The sequence below is a fragment of the Lepus europaeus genome, chromosome 1 (genome assembly GCF_033115175.1).
Source record: "Lepus europaeus isolate LE1 chromosome 1, mLepTim1.pri, whole genome shotgun sequence".
Lineage (NCBI taxonomy): Eukaryota > Metazoa > Chordata > Mammalia > Lagomorpha > Leporidae > Lepus > Lepus europaeus.
In genome coordinates this window covers 5,978,400-6,001,902 of record NC_084827.1, presented here as the reverse complement: position 1 = coordinate 6,001,902, position 23,503 = coordinate 5,978,400, and the positions used below count along the sequence as shown (strand labels likewise).

At 39.1% G+C, this 23,503-nt stretch overlaps 1 protein-coding gene across 2 annotated transcripts in view; it reads left to right on the top strand.

Annotated features, from left to right (window-relative positions):
* The window catches only part of TPK1 (thiamin pyrophosphokinase 1), a 492,046-nt gene that overhangs the window by 270,297 nt on the left and 198,246 nt on the right, over positions 1–23,503 (top strand). For both annotated transcript variants that reach the window (XM_062190349.1, XM_062190261.1), the window contains one exon: positions 22,275–22,421. In XM_062190349.1, coding sequence (XP_062046333.1) covers positions 22,275–22,421 — 147 coding nt within the window. The remainder of the gene's footprint in view (positions 1–22,274; positions 22,422–23,503) is intronic.

Below are 23,503 nucleotides of genomic sequence, written 5' to 3'. Positions count from 1 at the left end.
TTTTCCTTTTTCTTAGAGACCAGCAATCTTTTTTATAGTGCAGTGCAACAAGAGAAAATAGATAAAGCTGGTGCTTTGAAGTGACTTGGGAGATGTTGCCACGGATATAAAAAGCTTACTACCTTAGAGGCCGTGGCAACCTAATCCATCCTGCAGAGCAGAAGCCTGCTTTTATGGGCCCCGGGACAAGGGTTAAGTTTATCTGCTTACTAGGAATCTCCATTTGATGACTCACTTGCCAGATAAAATTTCTTATTAATGCAGAGAATTACAGATTTCGCTGGTGTGAGGCTCCTCTGCAGAAGGCACACTGAACTTATATGAAAAGAATTTAAGTTTGATTACTAAAACTGCAGGTGGAGAGAGAAACCATATCTTAAGGACTTCTGTATGAATAATATACAAATAATAGAATATCCTGAAATTGCTTAGTAGATTATAAAATTTCTCTTTTTTTACTCTACTTATCCTGTGGTAAGAAGTTACATATGGTAATAACTATATCCAGAATCAAGGTTGTACAAATAATAATAGCATCCATATTTTTAAGAAATGATTTGCCTGTAATTTGTCTTGACTGAAAACTGAAATGATGTTCGTGTTCCTCAGAGAGAGATCAGGTCACTATACTTTTAGTAGTGGTTAATTAGACTGCATAATAAGGAGAAGGGAAATACATATGCATATATTTGTGTATACCAATATGAGGGTACTTTTAAAACTTCATGAAAAATTGAGTTAAAACATAAGATTGTTTTGATGAAAAAATTTGAAATGTGTGCGTAATCTTTTCATAATTTGCATTTCCACAAACTATTGAGTACTCTTTTCCCGCATGTGTGTGTGTGTAAGTGTGCACTTAAGTGTTATATGATGAGCATCACTATCACGGAAAGTTCCATTTATGTCAAAGGAGTAGATGAAATTTCATAGAATTTACTTTTAATGCTTCTCTCTTAGTATCTGGAAGTAGAGAAATCTTTCTGTTTTCAGGACCTTCTGTTCTTCAGGAGCAGTGATACTGTTTCACATTCCATGGTCAACATGCTAAGCCGTCACAGCAAGTGGCATTCTAACATCAGATGCATGGAGTAGAAATAAAAGGATGATACCAAGTTCTCTCCTGAATCTACTGTGTGCCTTCTCTCTGAACAGATATGTGAATCCATATCATTCTTCTGTGAACACCTGGATCAAGACATTTTGAAATTTGAAACAGATTAGGAAATAGGAATTCAAATAATATTGATTATATTTTAATTCTATTTCTTCATTTCTGTGAGATATTGGGTGTTTATAAACCTAACTATAGGCCGGCGCCATGGCTCAATAGGCTAATCCTTTGCCTGCGGCGCCGGCATCCCAGGTTCTAGTCCCGGTCCAGGCACTGGATTCTGCACCAGTTGCTCCTCTTCCAGGCCAGCTCTCTGCTGTGGCCCGGGAATGCAGTGGAGGATGGCCCAAGTCCTTGGGCCCTGCATCCCATGGGAGACCAGGAGAAGCACCTGGCTCCTGCCTTTTGGAGGGTGAACCAATGGCAAAAGGAAGACCTTTCTCTCTGTCTCTCTCTCTCACTGTCCACTATGCCTGTCAAAAATAAAAAACAAACAAACAAACAAAAAAAACTGTGTGTGCATGTCAAGTTCTTTTTTATATCAAGTAAACTTTGTATTCCATTTTCTCATGAACTTTTTGAAGTACCCTCATATGTTAAAAAATACTTAGCTGTTGTGAAAAATAACTGGCATTTTTTAGTCTGATTTCAAGTTGACATTTTTTATTTGTCTATGAAGCAATAATTTAGCATCCATGTACTGCGTTTCTGTAGTACAAATTGTAAATTCCTTTCCTTCTGAATAGCTAATTGTTTGTGAAGGTGATATGAATCAGACTTGCATTTTCTACCTAAATACCGTATGTGTTGAAGGTGTTATAGATAGGAAAATACGAAGATACAAATAATATATCTTTACATTTATCATAGCCTGTGTAATTCAAAGGGAATATCTTTTCCCTAGAAATCTCTTCGTATGCTGACAGCATGTATTTTTAAGACCATTATTAACTCCAGCAGGTTTTTTTCATATCCTTTCTATTTATTTACACAGACTCTGTATTTTGTGATTTTTACTCATAAATATATTCCTTACACCTCTCCTCAAATAATTTAATTTCCAGCCAAGATAAGTTGAATACAATCACATTTAAAAAAAAAATACGAAGGTGTTTTATTTATTCTATTCAACTCTCCTTGCCACTCACTCCCTGATACAGAGAAATATAATTGCATGCAAATTTGCTCTTGCTATTCCTTAGTGTATTTACAAGGGGAAGAAAAATAATAATTTCTGCATTCTTAAAGATATCACACTGTTGCTTTTGTTTATGTGGAAAAAATATCCCATCCCTAGGGATTGTATTGTTATGGCTTGAGAGCCTGGATTCCAGTTAATGAAGGAAATATTAGTACTCCAGTCAGCTTTGTGAGCAAAGACGGCATTATTATTACAAGCAGGCTTGAAATTTTAACTAAAAAATTCAAAGCCTGCCTAGAGTAAGCCAAAACAGCATCTCATTATTCTGGGAGTGAACTGAGTCATTGTCCTGTTCACTGTCTGACCAGGGTACCTGAAATTAAGTACTTTCAGAGATTCTTCAAGGCAATATGAAGGTCAATAAAGAAAAGCTCTTCCATATCTAAGCAATATGTACAGTAAGGGAGGAGAGGTGGTCAGGATAGTCGCCAGAGTTAGGCTGTTAGGGGCCAACATATGGAGAATCCATAGTCTCTAGTTCAGGAATTTGCACTGTGATAATCCTGTAAGGCTGAACAGAAAATTATAAGTTAGAAAAAATAATGTTGCAGTTGTATGCAAGCTGAATTGAAAGACTGGAATTCTAAGGACTGTAATAAAACAACCAGCTATAATGTATAGTTTGAAGAATAATACTTCAGTCATTTTCTCTGATAAGAATTTGATAAATGAATTAGGGACCTTAGAAATCGGGCTTACAGTGTGTATGGTAACGCTTTATTTATTTATTTATTTATTTATGCCTGAGTTGAAGCCTCAAAACTTTTTTTTAACTTTTATTTAATGAATATAAATTTCCAAAGTACAGTTTATGGATTACAATGGCTTCCCCCCCATAACTTCCCTCCCACCTACAACCCTCCCCTTTCCAGCTCCCTCTCCCCTTCCATTCACATCAAGATTCATTTTCAATTCTCTTTATATACAGAAGATCAGTTTAGTATATATTAAGTAAAGATTTCAACAGTTTGCCCCCACATAGCAACACAAAGTGAAAAAATACTGTTGGAGTACTAGTTATAGCGTTAAATAAGAGTGTACAGCACATTAAAGACAGAGATCCTACATGATATTTTTTTAAATTAATTAATTTTCTATGCAATTTCCAATTTAACACCAGGGTTTTTTTTTTTTTCATTTTCAATTATCTTTATATACAGAAGATCGATTCAGTATATACTAAGTAAAGATTTCATCAGTTTGCACCCACACAAAAACACAAAGTGTAAAAATACTGTTTTAGTACTAGTTATAGCATCACTTCACATTGGACAACACATTAAGGACAGATCCCACATGAGACATAAGTATACAGTGACTCCTGTTGTTGACTTAACAATTTGACATTCTTGTTTATGGCATCAGTAATCTCCCTAGGTTCTAGTCACGAGTTGCCGAGGCTATGGAAGCCTTTAGGGTTCACCAACTTTGATCTTATTCTGATAGGGTCATAGTCAAAGTGGAAGTTCTCTCCTCCCTTCAGAGAAAGGTACCTCCATCTTTGATGTCCCCGTTCTACCCACTGGGATCTCACTCGCTGAGATCTTTCATTTAGGTCTTTTTTTTTTTTTCCAGAGTATCTTGGCTTTCCATGCCTAAAATACTCTCATGGGCTCTTGAGCCAGATCCGAATGCCTTAAGGGCTGATTCTGAGGCCAGAGTGCTATTTAGGACATCTGCCATTCTATGAGTCTGCTGTGTATCCTGCTTCCCATGTTGGATCATTCTCTCAAAACTCTTAACTGTTCAGCTAATAAGCATCTATAATATGTGTGCTAGCATAGTATAGCCACTGTGCTATTGCAGGTTGGGAAATGCCAATGAATGTAGCGACTCTAAGAACCTGCTGTCTTTTGAGGTGTGGATGCTCATATGAGAGATTATCATGAATGTTATCATTGGTGCTACCATAGAAGCCTGATAGGATAGGTGACACTGGAAGTGGACCCTTTACAGGACTCTCTCCTAGTGTAGGTGGTGAATCAGCCAAGTCTTGAACACATAACAAGAGCTGACCAGAATAAGGGGAGTGTTTCTTCTGGATATTCACAGTTAAGGCTAAAACCCTAGGTTTGGGGTGTTCAAGAGAGAGAATGTAGTAACCACGCATACACTTGGTGAGTGCAGTCTTTACACTGTTCTCTTTCACAGGCTGGCGGAGAACCCATCCACAGGTTGGTTCTGCTAGGGTCTCTGTTACCCTCATTCACTGCTCAACTCACTCTAATCCAGGGTACCAAAGACCTCTGCTAGCAAGAGTGACTTCTTCCACCAAACACAGGGAACCCTCAGCTGAGCTCTTCAGAGAGGTATAGGGCCAGCTGTACTAGCAAGGTTAATAGAAAACAGGCTACCTATGGTTTTATGCCAAAGTTTTTACTAGGGGATTGTGTTTTATAATGGACAGGAATGTTAAAATGGATCCTTATGCTTGCACACTTGTGCACCTTGTTCATTTTCCAGGTATATACATGCCCTTCCCAAATAACATGTTCAAATACAATTTTGTATGAACATATGCAATAGACTGAATGTGTCTCCCCCAAATTCATATCTTGAAATCCTCATCCCTTGTGTGATGTTATTTGGAAGCTAGACCTTTTGGGGTTGGTTAGGTCATAAAAATGGAGCCCTTTATGAAAGGGATTAGCCCTTATACAAGAGAAAATAAGCTTGCTTCTTCTCTCTCTGCTCTTCACCTTTTGAGAATAGAAACTGATGTTCATCTGCAAATGAGAAAGCAAGCCCTTAGCAAAACTGAATCTCCTACTACCCTAATCTTGGACTTCCCAGCCTCTAGAATTTTGAGAAATGTTTACACTACCCATTCCATAGCAACTTGTTACAGCAGCCTGAGCCAAAGCAATGTGTTATTTACACAGTAACAGATACTTACCCAAAAACAGAGTAGGATGTAAACTCTCTACTAAAAGATGAACTCTTTCTAGGCAGTGGAGGGTGGCACCCTTTAAATTACTTAGACTAATCACACTTGCTGTAAGGTTTGAAATCTCGTAGTGTTTTCTGAGAGTTTAAGAATTCCCAGAATGTAAATATAGGGTGGGAGTTGAGGATGAAATTTATGGGACAGCACAGGAAGCCATCAGACTTTATCTTGTAGTTCCTGGAAAGTCAATACTTAATTTTAAGCAGAATATTAGCAAGATCAGATTTGAGATTTAGAAAGCTTACTCTCATAACCAAGGTGAAGATTGCTTGGTTAATACAGAGACCACATTGCAAGTAAGAAGGCCAGGCAGAGAGCCAGTTCGATTTTCCACACGAAAATATGCAGCAGTAGGAGAGAGTAAGAATTGTTCAAGAAAAATTCTGAATTTTCTTGGACTTGTCTGCAAACTGAGGCCTCAGTTTTTTGCCATTTCAAGAGATGTTATTTTTTCCTCACCTAAACAGGCTTATATTAAACTGGTTGAATTGAAATAGGATCTCTATAGTAATGTTTCCGCAGGTGTTCAAGTGTCAGCCAGGTAGAGCCAATGTTTGAGAGTGTAGCATACCTGATGTCATAAAACCTGAGGTCCTTAATTTCTACTGTTTCTCACTATACATCACATCAATCATTGGGGTTATTTTATAGGTTTGCTAAATGTGTTTTGATATTGCTGGTTTTTTTCTTTAGTTAGATTATTTACTTTTGCTTTATCTTGATTCAGTCCCTTTCCTGATAGCCTGCATGAGTATATCCTCTTCAAATTAAAGCATCAAACAATTAGACCAAAGGATTTCTTCATTCTACTGAAGCCTTATTGTAGTACAGAAAGTTTGTTAAGCAGGCCATCTGGAGGTTTTAGATCCTAGTGTTTAATTTTCTGATGTTGGCTATTAATGTTAATTGTAACAAACAGTAGGAAAATATGTCTTGGTTTTACATGGGATAGTCCTGGTTTATTCTTGTGTGATTGTTTTGGATATAATTATTTATAATGTTCTCGGTGCTTCCCAAACTGTCTCAGTTTGTACATTAAACTGTATGATCACCCTGTTTATCAGAAAGAGCCACAAAGTCCATTTATGCATCCCCAAAATTCAATTTATGGAAGGTAGATGTAATTAAAATATGCTGACAGCCACTGTCCCTATTGTAGACCTCATGCCTGCTGTATCTGTGTCATTTTTAGGTTAAATAGAGAAAACTTGTCATTTGGTTACAGAAAGGTTCTTACTGCTATAATAGAAAAATGAAGTTGCTTCTTCTTTTGGTGTTATATATCCCTCAAATCTTGTGATTCTGTTAAAGCAAATAATGCAAAGTCAAATTTCTCACTTAGTTTCTAGATAAAACAGACACAATTATTATTTAACTTATTATGTTGGAAACCAGAGAAACTTACATGAATTATAAGAAGTGAAAGGAATCTGGAAAAATATGATAGTGGATTTAGCTCATTTCCCACCTTTATAGATGAGCCATTAGTCACAAGGAGGTCATGCAATTTATGTATTGTTACATGGCTATTTGCATAGTATGCAATACTGTAGTCATCTCTCCAGGATATTATTCTGGGATTTCAAGGATATGTGTGAGTGTGTGTGAGTGTGTGAGTGTGTGCATGTGTGTGTGTGTGAGGGAGGGAGGGAGGAGGAGAGGGTGAAGGGAGGGAGGGACAGAAGGAGAGAGGGTGGGAGAGAGAAAGAGATTGCATACAAAATACTGATGGCTTTATTTCCACCCTATTCCTCCTTGCTAACAAAAAAATAGTCTATGTAAAATATCCTGACTTGAGAGTAAGAAATCTCTAGAAACTAGTCAGAAATGGATTTTTTGTATCTTGCATATTAAAGAATGTAGCATGATAGGCATATGCTAAGTACTTGTTTGTATGTATGTACAAATATATTATTAAAAACACTTCAGTACCACTAATCATCAGTGAAAGACAAATTAAAAGCACAGTACTTTATCATGTCATACCTTACATCTGTCAGAATGGCTGTTGTCAAAAAGATGAAAGAGGCCGGCGCCGTGGCTCTCAACAGGCTAATCCTCCGCCTTGCGGCGCCGGCACACCGGGTTCTAGGCCCAGTTGGGGCACCGGATTCTGTCCCGGTTGCCCCTCTTCCAGGCCAGCTCTCTGCTATGGCCCAGGAAGGCAGTGGAGGATGGCCCAAGTCCTTGGGCCCTGCACCCCATGGGAGACCAGGAGAAGCACCTGGCTCCAAGCTTCGGGTCAGCAAGATGCGCCGGCCGCAGCGGCCATTGGAGGGTGAACCAAGGGCAAAAAGGAAGACCTTTCTCTCTGTCTCTCTCTCACTATCCACTCTGCCTGTCAAAAAAAAAAAAAAAAAAAAAAAAAAAGAAAGATAGTAAGGATGTGGGGGAAAAGGGAAACCTTGTATACCATAGTTGCGAACATAAGCATGGCCATTATGGAAAATAGCATGGTGCTTCCTCAAAAAGTTAGAACTATCACGATCTTGCAATCCCACTACTAGGGATATATCCAAAGGATATGAAATCAGTACACCTAAGAAATACTTGCTGTTTTATATTCTTTTAGCATTATTCACCAATAGCCAGTATATGGAATTAACCCAAGTATCCATCAGCAGATGAATAAATAAAATTTGATGTAGATATACTAGAATGATATTAAGCCTTTAAAAAAAAAGAAAGAAAATCCTGTCATTTGTGATAACGTGGGTGGATCTGGAAGACATGACGTTAGTTATGTAAGCCAGGCTCAGGAAGACAAAAACTGATCTCGTATATACGTGAAATCCAGAAAAGCTGAACTCATAGAAATACAGCAAAATGGTGGTTCCAGAGGCTGGGCAGCAAGTGGGGAGAATAAGGAAGATGTTAGTCAAGTCTCCAGTCAGGCAAGGTGTCTGTTACACATGATGATGACTACAGTTAATAGCAATGTATTGAAAACTTGTAAATTGCCAAGTGGTTTCCCCATGGGAGTGAGGGGGAAGCATGTGAAAAATATGTATGTTAATTAGCTTGAACTAACCACTCCACAATGTCAAATATACACAACCATCATGTTGTACATGATGAATATACACAATTTTTACTTCTCAAGCAATTAACATCTTTTACCCATGGAGCTAACAAAATTGTAATGACTCTTTATATAATTACCCACATTAAATCCTTGGTCCATCCCCAGCCAATTGGAAGCATATTACCCACTGAGAGTTTCTTAAATTCATTAGGGACCAGAAGGCATATATTCTATACCTGTAAATTCTCCCCATTGGAGATGTTGGAAATTTATGGCCCATCTACAAGAAAAATATTTGTAATGTCTTCACATTCAAGTTTCAAAAGAAACTTTCTCTCACCTCAGGACAGTGATTTTCTGTAGTGCTATTGTGTGTGTTGTGTTACCTCCCACTGATTTTCTTAAAAGGATCTTGGGAACACAGTTGGTGTCTGTACCTTGGGTCCTGGAAGCAGGGGTGTTGTCTTCACTGTGATCCCCAGAAGCAGGGGTAGTGTCTTCACTGTGGTCTCTGGAAGCAAGGTAGTGAGTTCAGTGTGAGCCCCAGAAGCAGAATTGCTGTCTTCAGTGTGGGTCCTGGAAGCAGGGTGAGTGTCCTCGCTCTTGGCCCTGGAAGCACAGTAGAAATCACCATTTGCTCTTAAAGTTCATAGGTATCTTCAACATGGGGTCTGAAAACTGGGTAGATATCTTTATTACGGGCCCTGGATGCAGGATAGGAGTCTACACTGTTCTTTGCTATTTCTAGATCTGCCCTGTCTGGAAACATCATCACTAATCACTTGGCACTTGAAATGTATCTAGTTCCCATGGAGATGCATAATCATTCAAAATACATTGGGGACTTTGGAGAGTGCATGTATAAAAAAGATTCTAAAATATTTATAGTTTTATACAGATTACATGTTAAAATGATATTTTTAGATAATTGTATTTTAAAATTAATTTTACCTGCTTGATTTTTCTTCCTTAAATGTACCCACTTGAAAATTTAAAATTACATGGGTGACTTTACTGCTCTATCCCACTCTTTCTCTCCCAGAAACTTGAACTCAATCTCCTGCTGTCAGGTTATGTCACTCTTATCACTCCTTGCTATGGTCCTCATTGTTGTAGTCCTGACTATGTCCCCTCATATCTTGATGAAGATAGTTATAGATTGCCAGCACTTTTTCAACAACATTGTCTTAGTTCATGGCAGATTCTGTGTACATTTGAATGACCCTTCTACTGACATCTGTGTTCCTTGAAGTTACCTTCTGGATTTATGTGTTTGTCTCAAGTACTAAGATAGTTACCTTCATTACCTTTTTACCTAAAATATTGTAGTTATCTCCACTATCTCTTTACAACAACTACTCGATTCTATATACTTTGCTTGATACATCTGTAATAAAAATTGTAAAACTTCTGTACACTCCATTTTAAATATCTGGCTCACTCTTATATCCTGACTCAAGCACTTCTTATTCAGCTTTACTGTTCTCTGATCCATTGATCATGCTTTTACTGTCATCCAAATTTTGTTCTGCTCTTTCATGTATTCAACAAATATTTATTGAAAACTGATTATGTATCACGTTCTATTCTAAATACTAAAGATAGAAAACTCTCTTTCTTCGTGTTTATAGTCCAATTGAGTGACAAATAATAGCTCAAGCTAAATAAGTTAAATTCACCATGGGATTAGATAATGAGAAATGCTAAGGAGAGATTGCAAACCCAGAAAAAGGGTTTCTGTGGCGGGCAGGGGGAGGGTGTTTATATACATAGCCAATGAAGGAAGAAAACAAGTAGAAACACTACTATCTAGGGATAGTGCTTTCTAGCCAGAAAGGATAGCAAGTTCAAGGTCGTGAAGCAGGAGGGATGGTGTATTCAACAAGCAGAAAAGTTGAAGGATGTGTCACTGGAGCAGAGGGGCAGAGAAGAAATCTGAGATGAGATCAGAGAGACAACTGGGCATCAAATCCTCTGAAGATCTGTAGGTCCTAATATGAAACGTTGGAGGTATGGGAATTTTGCCTAGCAGATAAGAGAACTGCATCCCACATCAAAGTACCTGGATTCAATACCCAGCTCCAGCTCCAGCTCCTGACTCCAGGCTCCCACTAGTACACACCCTGAGGAAATGGTGATGGCTCAAATAATTGAATTCCTACTGCCATGTGGATTGAGTTAACTATTCATGAATCACATCTTCTCCCCAAGGCACTGGGGACATTTGGGGAGTGACCTGGTGGTCAAGAACTCTTCTCTCTCTCTGCCTTGCAAACAAGTAAATTTTTTTTATTGTTTGTATATTTTTTATTAAACTTTTATTTAATGAATATAAATTTCCAAAGTACAGCTTATGGGTTACAATGGCTTCCCCCTCCCAAAACTTCCCTCCCACCCACAACCCTCCCCTTTCCCGCTCCCTCTCCCCTTCCAATCACATCATGATTCATTTTCAATTCTCTTTATATACAAAAGATCAGTTTAGTATATATTAGGTAACGATTTCAACAGTTTGCCCCCATATAGCAACACAAAGTGAAAAAAAAATACTGTTGGAATACTAGTTATAGCATTAAATAAGAGTGTACAGCACATTAAAGACAGAGATCCTACATAATATTTTTTAAAAATTAATTAATTTTCTATGCCGTTTCCAATTTAACACCAGGTTTTTTTTTTTCATTTTCAATTATCTTTATATACAGAAGATCGATTCAGTATATAATTAGTAAAGATCTCATCAGTTTGTACTCACGCAGAAACACAAAGTGTAAAAATACTGTTTGAGTACTAGTTATAGCATCACTGCACATTAGACAACACATTAAGGACAGATCCCACACAGTGACTTCTGTTGCTGACTTAACAATTTGACACTCCTGTTCATGGCGTCAGTAATCTCCCTAGGCTCTAGTCATGAGTTGCCAGGGCTATGGAAGCCTTTAGAGTTCGCTGACTTTGATCTTATTCCGAGAGGGTCACAGTCAAAGTGGAAGTTCTCTCCTCCCTTCAGAGAAAGGTACCTCCTTCTTTCATGGCCCCGTTCTTTCCACTGGGATCTCACTCACAGAGATCTTTCATTTAGGTCTTCTTCTTTTTTTCTTTTCCATGGTATCTTGGCTTTCCATGCCTACAATACTCTCATTGGCTCTTCAGCCAGGTCTGAATGCCTTAAGGGCTGATTCTGAGGCCAGAGTGTTGTTTAGGACATCTGCCATTCTATGAGTCTGCTGTGTATCCCACTTCCCATGCTGGATCTTTCTCTCCCTTTTTGATTTTATCAGTTAGTATTAGCAGACACTTGTCTTGTTTGTGTGATCCCTTTGTTTCTTAGACCTATCCAGGCCATCGAATGTGAACTGAAATTGATAACTTGGACTAGTGAGATGGCATTGGTACATGCCACCTTGATGGGATTGTATTGGAATCCCCTGGCACATTTATAACTCCATCATTTGGGGCAAGACTGATTGTGCATGTCCCAAATTGTGCATCTCCTCCCTCTCTTTTTCCACTCTGAAATTTAACAGGGATCACTTTTCAGTTAAAATTTAAACACCTAAGAATAATTGTGTGTTAATTACAGAGTTCAACTGCTAATACTAGAACAACAACAACAACAACAAATACTAAAAAGGATGAAATATTACATTGTACATCTAGAGTCAGGACAAAAGCTGATCAGCTCATTGTTTCTTATAGTGTCCATTTCACTTCAACAGGTTTCCCCTTTGGTGTTCAGTTGTTGTCGATCAGGGAAAACAAATGATATTTGTCTCTTTGGGTCTGGCTTAATTCACTCAGCATGATGCGTTCCAGATCCCTCCATCTTGTTGCAAATGACTGGGTTTCATTGTTCCTTACTGCTGTATAGTATTCTATGGAGTACATGTCCCATAATTTCTTTATCCAGTCTACTGTTGATGGGCATTTGGGTTGGTTCCAGGTCTTAGCTATTGTGAATTGAGCTGCAATAAACATTAAGGTACAGACCGCTTTTTTGTTTGCCAATTTAATTTCCTTTGGGTAAATTCCAAGGAGTGGGATGGCTGGGTTGTATGGTAGGGTTATGTTCAGGTTTCTGAGGAATCTCCAGACTGACTTCCATAGTGGCTTAACCAGTTTGCATTCCCACCAACAGTGGGTTAGTGTCCCTTTTTCCCCACATCCTCTCCAGCATCTATTGTTGGTAGATTTCTGGATGTGAGCCATTCTAACCGGGGTGAGGTGAAACCTCACTGTGGTTTTGATTTGCATTTCTCTGATTGCTAGTGATCTTGAACATTTTTTCATGTGTCTGTTGGCCATTTGGATTTCCTCTTTTGAAAAATGTCTATTGAGTTCCTTGGCCCATCTCGTCAGTGGGTTGTTTGTTCTGTTGTTGTGGATTTTCTTGATTTCTTTGTAGATTCTGGTTATCAACCCTTTATCTGTAGTATAGTTTGCAAATATTTTTTCCCATTCTGTCGGTTGCCTCTTCACTTTCCTGACTGTTTCTTTTGAAGTACAGAAACTTCTCAATTTGATGCAATCCCAAATGTTAATTTTGGTTTTGACTGCCTGTGCTCCTGGGGTCTTCTCCAAGAAGTCTTTGCCTGTACCTATATCTTGCACGGTTTCTCCAATGCTCTCTAATAATTTGATGGTTTCGGGTCATAGATTTAAGTCTTTAATCCACGTTGAGTGAATTTTTGTGTAAGGTGAAAGGTATGGGTCTTGCTTCAAGCTTCTGCACATGGAAATCCAATTTTCCAAGCACCATTTATTGAATAGGCTGTCCTTATTCCAGGGATTAGTTTTGGATCTTTGATCAAATATAAGTTGGCTGTAGATGTTTGGATTGATTTCTGGTGTTTCTATTCTGTTCCATTGGTCTATCCATCTGTTTCTGTACCAGTACCATGCTGTTTTGATAACAACTGCCCTGTAGTATGCCCTGAAATCTGGTATTGTGATGCCTCCGGCTTTGTTTTTGTTGTACAAGATTGCTTTGGCTATTCGAGGTCTTCTGTGTCTCCATATGAATTTCAGCATTATTTTTTCCAGATCTGAGAAGAATGTCTTCGGTATCTTGATTGGTATTGCATTGAATGTATAAATTGCTTTTGGGAGAATAGACATTTTGATGATATTGATTCTTCCAATCCATGAGCATGGAAGATTTCTCCATTTTTTGGTATCCTCTTATATTTCTTTCTTTAAGGTTTTGTAGTTTTCATTCTAGAGATCTTTAACGTCCTTGGTTAAGTTTATTCCAAGGTATTTGATTGTTTTTGTAGCTATTGTGAATGGGATTGATCTTAGAAGTTCTTCCTCAGCCACGGCATTGCCTGCGTATACAAAGGCTGTTGATTTTTGTGGATTGATTTTATATCCTGCTACTTTGCTAAACTCTTCGATGAGTTCCAGTAGTTTCTTAGTAGAGTTCTTCGGGTCCCCTAAATAAAGAATCATATCATCTGCAAAGAGGGATAGTTTGAGTTCTTCCTTCCCAATTTGTATCCCTTTAATTTCTTTTTCTTGCCTAATAGCTCTGGCTAAAACTTCCAGAACTACATTGAATAGCGGTGGTGAGAGTGGGCATCCCTGTCTGGTACCAGATCTCAGCGGAAATGCTTCCAACTTTTCCCCATTCAATAGGATGTTGGCCGTGGGTTTTTCATATATTGCTTTGATTGTATTGAGGAATGTTCCTTCCATACCCAGTTTGCTTAGAGTTTTCATCATGAAAGGGTGTTGTATTTTATCAAATGCTTTCTCTGCATCTATTGGGAGAATCATATGCTTTTTCTTCTGCAGCCTGTTAATGTAGTGTATTACGTTGATTGTTTTGCGGACGTTGAACCATCCTTGTATACCAGGGATAAATCCCACTTGGTCTGGGTGGATGATCTTTCTGATGTGTTGTTGCATTCTATTGGCGAGAATTTTATTGAGGATTTTTGCATCTATGTTCATCAGGGATATTGGTCTGTAATTCTCTTTCAATGCTGCATCTTTTTCTGGCTTAGGAATTAAGGTGATGCTGGCTTCATAGAAAGAATTTGGGAGGATTCCCTCTTTTTTGATTGTTCTGAATAGTTTGAGAAGAATTGGAGTTAGTTCTTCTCTAAATGTCTGGTAGAACTCAGCAGTGAATCCATCTGGTCCTGGCCTATTCTTTGTTGGGAGGGCCTTTATTACTGTTTCAATTTCTGTGTCAGTTATGGGTCTGTTTAGGTTTTCTATGTCTTCCTGGCTCAATTTAGGGAGGTTGTATGTGTCCAAGAATCTGTCCATTTCTGATAGATTTCCCTGTTTGCTGGCATACAAGTCCTTGTAGTAATTTCTGATGATTCTTTTTATTTCTGTGGTGTCTGTTGTTATGTTTCCTTTTTCATCTCTGATCCAATTGATTTGGGTCTTTTCTCTTCTTTTTTTAGTTAGTTGGGCCAATGGGGTGTCAATTTTGTTTATTTTTGCAAAAAAACAGCTCCTCGTTTGGCTGATTTTTTGTAATTTTTTTTTGATTCAATCCTGTTGATTTCTTCTTTGATTTTAATTATTTCCCTTCTTCTACTGGGTTTGGGTTTGGCTTGCTGCAGATTTTCTAGATCCTTGAGATGACTTGAAAGCTCATCTATTTGGTGCCTCTCCAATTTCTTGATGTAGGCACCTATTGATATAAACTTTCCTCTTAACACTGCTTTTGTTGTATCCCATAGGTTTTGGTATGTTGTGCTGTTATCCTCATTTACTTCCAGAAAATTTTTGATTTCTCTTTTGATTTCTTCTATGACCCATTGTTCATTCAGGAGCATGTTGTTCAATCTCCATGTGTTTGCACGTGCTCTGGGGATTCCCGAGTTGCTAATTTCCAATTTCATTCCTTTGTGGTCTGAGAAGCTGCATGGTATGATTCTAATTCTTTTGAATTTGCTGAGACTTGCTTTATGGCCTAGTATGTGGTCAATCCTAGAGAAGGTTCCATATACTGCTGAGAAGAATGTAAAGTCCTTAGATGTAGGATGAAATGTTCTGTAGATATCTGTTAGATCCATTTGGGCTATAGTGTCATTTAAATCTGCTGTCTCCTTGTTGATCTTCTGTCCTGTTGATCTGTCTATCTCTGAGAGTGGAGTATTGAAGTCCCCCAGTACTATTGTATTGGGGTCTAAGTCTCCCTTTAAGTCCCTTAACAAGTCTTTTAAATAAGCTGGTGCCCTGTGATTAGGTGCATATACATTGATAATTGTTATATCTTCCTGTTGAATGGATCCCTTAATCATTAAATAGTGCCCCTCTTTGTCTCTCCTGACAGTTTTTGTGGTAAAGTTTATGTTGTCCAATATTAAGATGGCCACACCCGCTCTTTTTTCATTTCTGTTGGCGTGGTATATCTTTTTCCAGCCTTTCACTTTCAGTCTGTATGGATCATTGTTGGAAAGATGAGTTTCTTGTAAGCAGCAAAAAGATGGGTTTTGTTCCTTAACCCAATCAGCCAATCGGTGTCTTTTAACTGGACAGTTCAAGCCATTAACATTCAATGTGACTATTGTGAAGGAGTAACTTTGCCCTGCCATTTGCCAAAGATATTTTCTAATATCTGGTTTGAGATTCTTGTGGTCTTTTGCTGTGAGGTTTCCTTCCTTTACCTTCTTTCATATTGGTTACCGTGTTTCTGTGTTTCTGTATGTAAGACATCTTTAAGCATCTTTTACAGGGCTGGACGAGTGGCGACAAATTCTTTCAATGTCTGTTTGCTGTGAAAGGTCTTTATTTCACCTTCATTCACAAATGAGAGCTTTGCAGGATATAATATTCTGGGCTGGCAGTTTTTCTCTCTTAGTACCTGGGCTATATCTCGCCATTCTCTCCTGGCTTGTAGGGTTTCTGATGAGAAGTCAGCTGTGAGTCTAATTGGAGATCCTCTGAGAGTAATCTGGCGTTTCTCTCTTGCACATTTTAGGATCTTTTCTTTGTGTTTCACTGTGGTGAGTTTGATTACGACGTGTCGTGGTGAGGATCTCTTTTGATCATGTTTATTAGGGGTTCTATGAGCTTCCTGTACTAGGATGTCTCTGTCCTTCTCCAAACCTGGGAAATTTTCTGCTAGTATCTCACTAAAAAGGCCTTCTAATCCTTTCTCCCTTTCCATGCCTTCAGGAACTCCTAGAACCCGAATGTTGGTTTTTTTAATAGTATCCTGTAGATTCCTGACAGTATGTTTTAGATTTCTGATTTCTTCTTCTTTTCTTTGGTTTGACTGTTTCCTTTCCTGTTCTCTGTCTTCTAATTCCGATATTCTCTCTTCTGCTTCACCCATTCTGTTTTTAAGGCTCTCTAATGTGTTTGTCATTTGATCTATTGAGTTCTTCATTTCATTGTGGTTTTTGGTCACTATCTCAGTTTCCTGTTCTACTAGTTGTTTCATTTCATTTTGATTCCTCCTTAATATTTCATTTTCATGAGAGAGATTTTCTATCTTGTCCATTAAGGATTTCTGTAGTTCAAGAATTTGTTTTTGAGAACTTCTTAATGTTCTTATCATTTTTTTGAGATCTGCTTCTTGCATTTCCTCTATCTCTTCATGTTCATAATCTTGCATTGGCGTGTCTTGTTCACTTGGGGGCGTCATAGTGTCTTCCTTGCTCTTGTTACCTCGGCTTCTATGTTTGTTGTTTGGCATGTTGGAGATAATTTATGGAGTGTTTTTTTTTTTTTTTTTTGCTGTGGTGTTTTTTTTCTCGTTATACTATACCTCTAAGTGAGCTGTCTGCTTTGTTGAATCCTTAGGGGCTGTGATGGGTGTGGCCAGAGAGCTATGCTTGGTTTTTCAGGTTTAAGGCTGTGTAAAGAGTGACTCTCCCAGATTGCTCACTCACTTGCTCCTTGCTGGCTCGCTCTCTCTCTTTTTTTTTTTTTTTTTAACTCAGTTGGGAGTGGAGTTGAGGGTAGTTGAAATCTGGCCTCTGTGAGTATTTGTTTGATCTACCCCTGGGACCACACACAGAGTTTATGCAGCCCTCAATGTGTTCTCCAGTTTCACTAAAGTTACTGAGTTTGGCTGCGCTTTACATATGTAAAATCGCGGTGCTCTTTGTTTTGCTTGGTGAGTGAAGGAAGAGGCCTCTGTTCCTCCCCCCCAATGTCTTGGGTTTCTGAGGTCTTTGTCTTACCCTCCTCGGGTTCCCGCGCTGGCGAGATTCTGTGGCTCTGGCTTGTCTCCCGCCGCTCAGCTCGTCTCAGTTGGTTTTCCACGCGGTGGGCTCCCTGTAAGTCCTCTGTTTCACATCCACTAGATCCGGAAGCCTTTCCTCTGCAGTTTTTTTCTTGAGTCTTTTCCTGAGGCTACAGTAATTCCACTTTTATGAAATTTTATTTTCCCAAGCTAAGGTGCACGTCCTCACTATCCGCCATCTTGGCTCCGCCCCCAAACAAGTAATTTTTAAAGCTTTATTTATGTGAAAGGCATAGTTACAGAGAGAGACCTTGTGAATGCCTGCAACAGAACCTGGGCCATCTGAACCCAGGACCTTCTTCCAGGTCTCCCACTTTGGTGCGGAGCCCAAGTACTTGGGCCATCTTCTGCTGCTTTCCCAGGCACATGAACAGAGAGCTGAATCAGAAATGGAACACGTGGGACTCAAACTGTTACCCAAATGAGGTGCTGATTCCACAGGCAGTGGCTTTACCCATTACGCCACAGTGCCAGCTCCAACAAATAAATAATTTTTAAAGGGATTGAAAGATTTTGAGCACAAGAACATCATAATGTGATTTACATGTTAACAAGATTATTTGTGATCTGTATTAAGAATTGATTGAGAGGAAGTATTTGTAGGAGCAGAAGCAGAAAGACCTATTGGATCTATTGTAGTAATTCAGGTGAGATATAAAAATGGTTACCCTCTGTCAGGTTTTGCTTTCTTTATTTCTTTTATTTTAAATATTTATTTCTATGAAAAATTAGAGTTAGAGAGGAAGAGACAGAAAGAGATATCTCCCATCTGGTGGTTCGCTCCCTAGATGGCCACAATGGCCAGGGGTCTGGGTCAGATGGAAGCCAGGAGCTTCATCCAAGTCTCCCTTATGGGTACAGAGTCCCAAGTACTTGAGCCATCTTCTACTGCTTTCCCAGTGGGTAGCTGGATTGGAAGTAGAGCAGCCAAAACTTAAACCAACGACCTCAAGGGATGTCAGTGCCACAAACAAAGGCTTAACACACCATACCTCAGCACTGGCCTCAGGTTTTTGTTTCTTGATTCATTGTGATGAGATTTCATTATTGAGAAGTGGAGAAAATTAGGGTTCCGTATTTAAGGTATAGGCAGTAGAATTTCCTGAGAAAATGAATAAATGTAAAAGAAGGGGCCGATGCTGTGACACAGTGAGTTAAAGCCCCAGCCTGCATCCCATATGGTACCAGTTCGAGTCCCAGCTGTTCCACTTCCAATCCAGCTCTCTGCCATGGCCTGAGAAATCAGTAGAAGATGGCTCAAGCCCTTGAGCCCTTGCACCTGCGTGGGAGACCTGAAAGAAGCTCCTGGCTCCTGGCATTAGATCGGCCCAGCACCAGTTGTTGCGGTCATTTGGGGAGTGGACCAGCAGATGGAAGACCTGTCTCTCTCTCTCTGTTTCTCCCTCTCTGTAACTCTTTCAAATAAGTAAAATAAATCTTTAAAAAAGTAAAAGAGAACAGGATTGTTAAAGATTAACGTGTTCAGGGATTAAGGTTGAAACTACTTCTTTGTGGAAGAGAATGAGGGAACATTTTGGGGGGAAAGATAGGTTAACTGGAGATCTCTGCTGCTTTTCCGAATGCAGGCTGTTTATATGAGCTTGACGTTCCGGAGAACAGTCTGGACTACAAACACACATTTAGACAGTGTTGACGTCGATAACAAGCATGTAAAGCTACAAGGCTGAGTGAGACCATCAGGGGAGAAAACATAATAGATGAGAATCAAAGACTATCTTGGTACATTTTGTGTTGCTCTAAAAACATGCCTTGTGGCCAGCACTGTGGCATAGCTGGTAAAGCCACCTCCTGCAGTACCAGCATCCCATATGGGTGCCAGTTTGAGTCCTAGCTGCTCTATTTCCAATCCAGCTCCCTGCTAATGCTCCCACATGGGAGACCTAGAAGAAACTTCTGGCTCCTGGCTTCAGATTCACTCAGTTATGGCCCTTGAGGCCACTTGGGGAGTGAACCAGAGGATGGAAGATGACTCTGTCTCTCTCTCTAACTCTGCCTTTCAAATAAATAAATAATTTTTTATACATAAATCTTTAAAAAAATAAGAGTAAGGTTTCCTTTAAAAAAAGAAAAAAATGCCCTCAGTCTGGGTACTTTATAAAGAAAGTGTTTTATTTGCCTTGTGGTTTTGGAGGCTGAATCCTCACTTAGGCGGCCACATCTGGCAAAGATCTTGTGCTACATCACAACACGGTACGTGGCATCACATGCATGTGCATGGAAAAGACAGAGCTCAGACAGCAAGAAAGGAAGCCGGAGAGCAAGCTACGAAAGCCAAACTCACTTTATAACAGCCTGTTGTCTCGGACCTTTGAAACCTAACCCACTCTGTGAGAAGAGCATTATCCCTTCCCAAGGGTGGTGCCCTTCGTGACATCATCACGCCCTACAAGGCCCCACTTCTTTATCGTTCCAGCACCACTCAAGACCTAAAATTACTTTGACAACCATGCCACTAGCACATGAACCTTTGGGGCACAAACCATATCCAAAAGTCCTGAGCCACTCCAAACGTGTCACTAGGTAGCTAAAGGAGACTGGAAAGGCGCTGTGAGATCAAGAGACTATAATTGCTGGAAATCCATCTTCCTGGAGGGGAATGTATCAAAGAAGAGAAGAATAGTGAGTGACTGATTTTCCTGATGGATCAAGTAATAAGTCTGAGGACTGAGCCCTGGGTTTAGAAATTAGATGATGGTAAGTGGACCTAATAAGGAGCTTCTTGCCTCTGGTTCTTTATGTCCAAGTTTTCCTGAGATTTTCTGTGCTCAGGAAAGCTAAGTTGCATCATAGTAGACAACTGCTGTGCCGTGGCTGTAGTTCCTAGCCCCCTCCACAGGCAGAGAGACACAGAAATAGCATAAGTTATAACAAAGCATGACCAGGTGATGTTAGAAATAAATGCAAAGGCTTTGATTCCCATAGAAAAGGAATGCTTAGAATCTATTAATGGTCTGTTATATGTGGAACACCCTCTCCCAGGAGCAATACTGTTTTAAAGACATAAACCTAGGCTCGTAAAATCCATGTCTTTTGTCTTCTGTCTCTCTGAATATCATGCCCCACTCACAGACAGAAGTAGAGTACTGCAGACATGGTCGGAAGCCAACTCCTTTTACCTGCAGTTCGCACAGATCCTCGAATGTTTTTAATCAATCTTGCTAAATACTTCCTGTAGGGAAAATGAGTCATGATGAGAAGTAATCTTGCTACTTCTTCCTCTTGAAAAATTCAATGACTGATTTACAGATACTGCTTATTCATCATGATATCTCATTGTGGAAGATGGGGATTAAATTTCAGCCTGAAAGGTTATGGGATCCCTGAAGGCATATAATATAGGAATAAAAAATTGAGAACCTGAAAAAGGTATTCCGGATTCTGAATAGTGAATAAACTTTTATCAAGCCTTGCTTCTGAGAGGAATTTAGGGCAATGTGGCTAAGAACATGCCACCTGCTATCTGCTAGAGACTGGGAACTTGCCCTGTGTTTTCTATAAAACTTATGTGGGTGATTTTTCTCCTAAGTATAAAGCAAATTATCTTTTGTTTTCCTGATGTCATGTGTAATCTCTAGGCTTTTCCAAACTGGCTTCAGTGGCCTTCCTAATAAGGCCTTCAAAACACCAATAAAAATCCAAACTTGATACCCCAAACAGAATCTATCTTGGAAGCTAAGTCCGATTCCTTAAAATTTCTTCTTTCCACTAAAGATTAACAGATGTCCCTGATTTTGCCTATGTATTCAGGGTAATATGCACTTCTTATGGCACATGGTGGCTATATCTGGCAAAGATCTGTGCTGCGTCACAACAAGGTACATGGCATCACATGCATGTGCTTGGAAAAGACAGAGCTCAGATGGCAGCAAAGGAAGCCAGAGAGCAAGCCAAGAAAGCCAAACTCACTTACAACAGCCTGTTGTCATGGACCTTTGAAACCTAATCCACTCTGTGAAAAGAGCATTATACCTTCCCAAGGGTGGTGCCTTTCCTGAAATCATCACGCCCTACAAGGTCCCACTTCTTTAAGGTTCCAGCACCATTCAAGACCACTGCATTGATAACCATGCTCCTAGCACATAAACCTTTGGGGCACAAACCATATCCAAACCACAGCAATAGTTATGTCCTGAGCCACTCCAAAGGTCTAACTAGGTAGCTAAAGGAGGCTGGGAAGGAGCAGTGAGATCTTCTTCTTTTTTTTTTATTTGACAGGTAGAGTTATAGACAGAGAGAGACGGAGAAAGGTCTTCCTTCCATTGGTTCACTTCCCAAATGGCTGCTACGGCCGGCACTGCACCAATCTGAAGCCAGGAACCAGGTGCTGCTTCCTAGTCTCCCATGCGGGAGCAGGGGCCCAAGCACTTTGGCCATCCTCCACTGCCCTCCCAGGCAAGCAGTGAGATCAAAAGAATATAGTTGGTGGAAACTTGGCTTCCTGAAATGGAATGTATCAAAGAAGAGTGAAGAATGATTTTTCCAGATGTTGCTGAGGACCTGAAATCTAATTTCTTGAAGTTCTAGAAGGATCATCAAAAATAGTATTAGGTCTTACAGATATGTTGTTTGTTTGCCCTAAGGCTGAACAAGTGGCTTAATTTCTTCAGTGTAACATCTGAAATGATGTCTGTTTTCTTTATTGTTTGTTATAAAAAGGCATTTGAAAGCTCAATTCAGGTGTTTGATGTGATTTAATTATTTAAAATTATTCAAATATGTGATGCCCAATTGTACCTGCCTTCTTAGGTTGATGTGATTGTGACCCTGGGAGGCCTTGCTGGACGTTTTGACCAAACTATGGCATCCGTGAATACCCTATTCCAAGCCACTCACATCACTCCTTTGCCAACGATAATAATCCAAGAGGAATCTCTCATCTGTCTTCTCCAACCGGTAAGTGAAAAGTAAACATGATGTTGGTATTTTGTTTGCGTAAAACTTCCAACACTTGCATAGGTTAGGAAGAAACACTGGCTCACTTGTCTTTGAACTATGAGTGAGACTGACCATGCTTGGTTATTGTGGCTGCCCTAATCTACTGCCCCAGGTCAACAACAGTGAAAATGTAGAGAAGAAACCTCAGAATTTTTCTTTTATTGAAGGCAGAAAAAAAAAATCTTGTAACTTTAATGAAATTGACTAGGAATTAAATTAAGCATTTTTGCATTCTGAGCAACCAAATTTGGAAAGCATTTTAGAAAAATCTCATCAGAGGAAACAAAAGGCTTGGCAAATATCTCAAATGGAGGTCTCATATATTGTGAACATAATTGGAAACTAGATTTTATTTAATGAAGAAAAGCAAATCCTTAGTTTTTACTATTCATAAATTGCCTACCCATTAATTTTGATGATTTGGGTATATTCTTACTGATGATGGAATTCTTTCCCAATAGTAAACATTCCATCATGGTAGTGCATAGAATGGAATTCTTACTAAATTACCATTTTATAAGATTGACTGGTGGGTTTCAGTTAAAAATAATTATTTGGTAAAATTTAAAACAGTGGGCAATTCTTATTGTCTTCCAGTATAAACTTGCTTCCACCCCACCTGCTAGCCACCATCTGTAGCATGCCATCATTATAGGTTGTTTGGTTAAGATAGGGGTTTAATGCATGTTCACCATTGTTCATCCAGTTTTGCATTTTTTCCTAGTTCCTTTCATTGCCTAGCCTTTTGCTTCCTGAAAAAATGTGGAAGGGGAGCAGAAACATTCAGATTCCAAACTCTGAGTATTTATTTAATCAGCAAACAGTTTTGGAGGATTTGTAGAATGGATGTGCATGGTTATTATGGATTGTTATCACAATTAGAATGGGCAGAGGAAGCATTACAAATTTAAACTTAGACATTTTCAAATATCATGCAACTAGCCTAAAGACAGTCATTCTGGTGTGCAAATGAAGGATGACTTTAAAATATTTTAAATTTATTTTTAAATTAAAATTAACATAGAGCTATTTATTAAGAA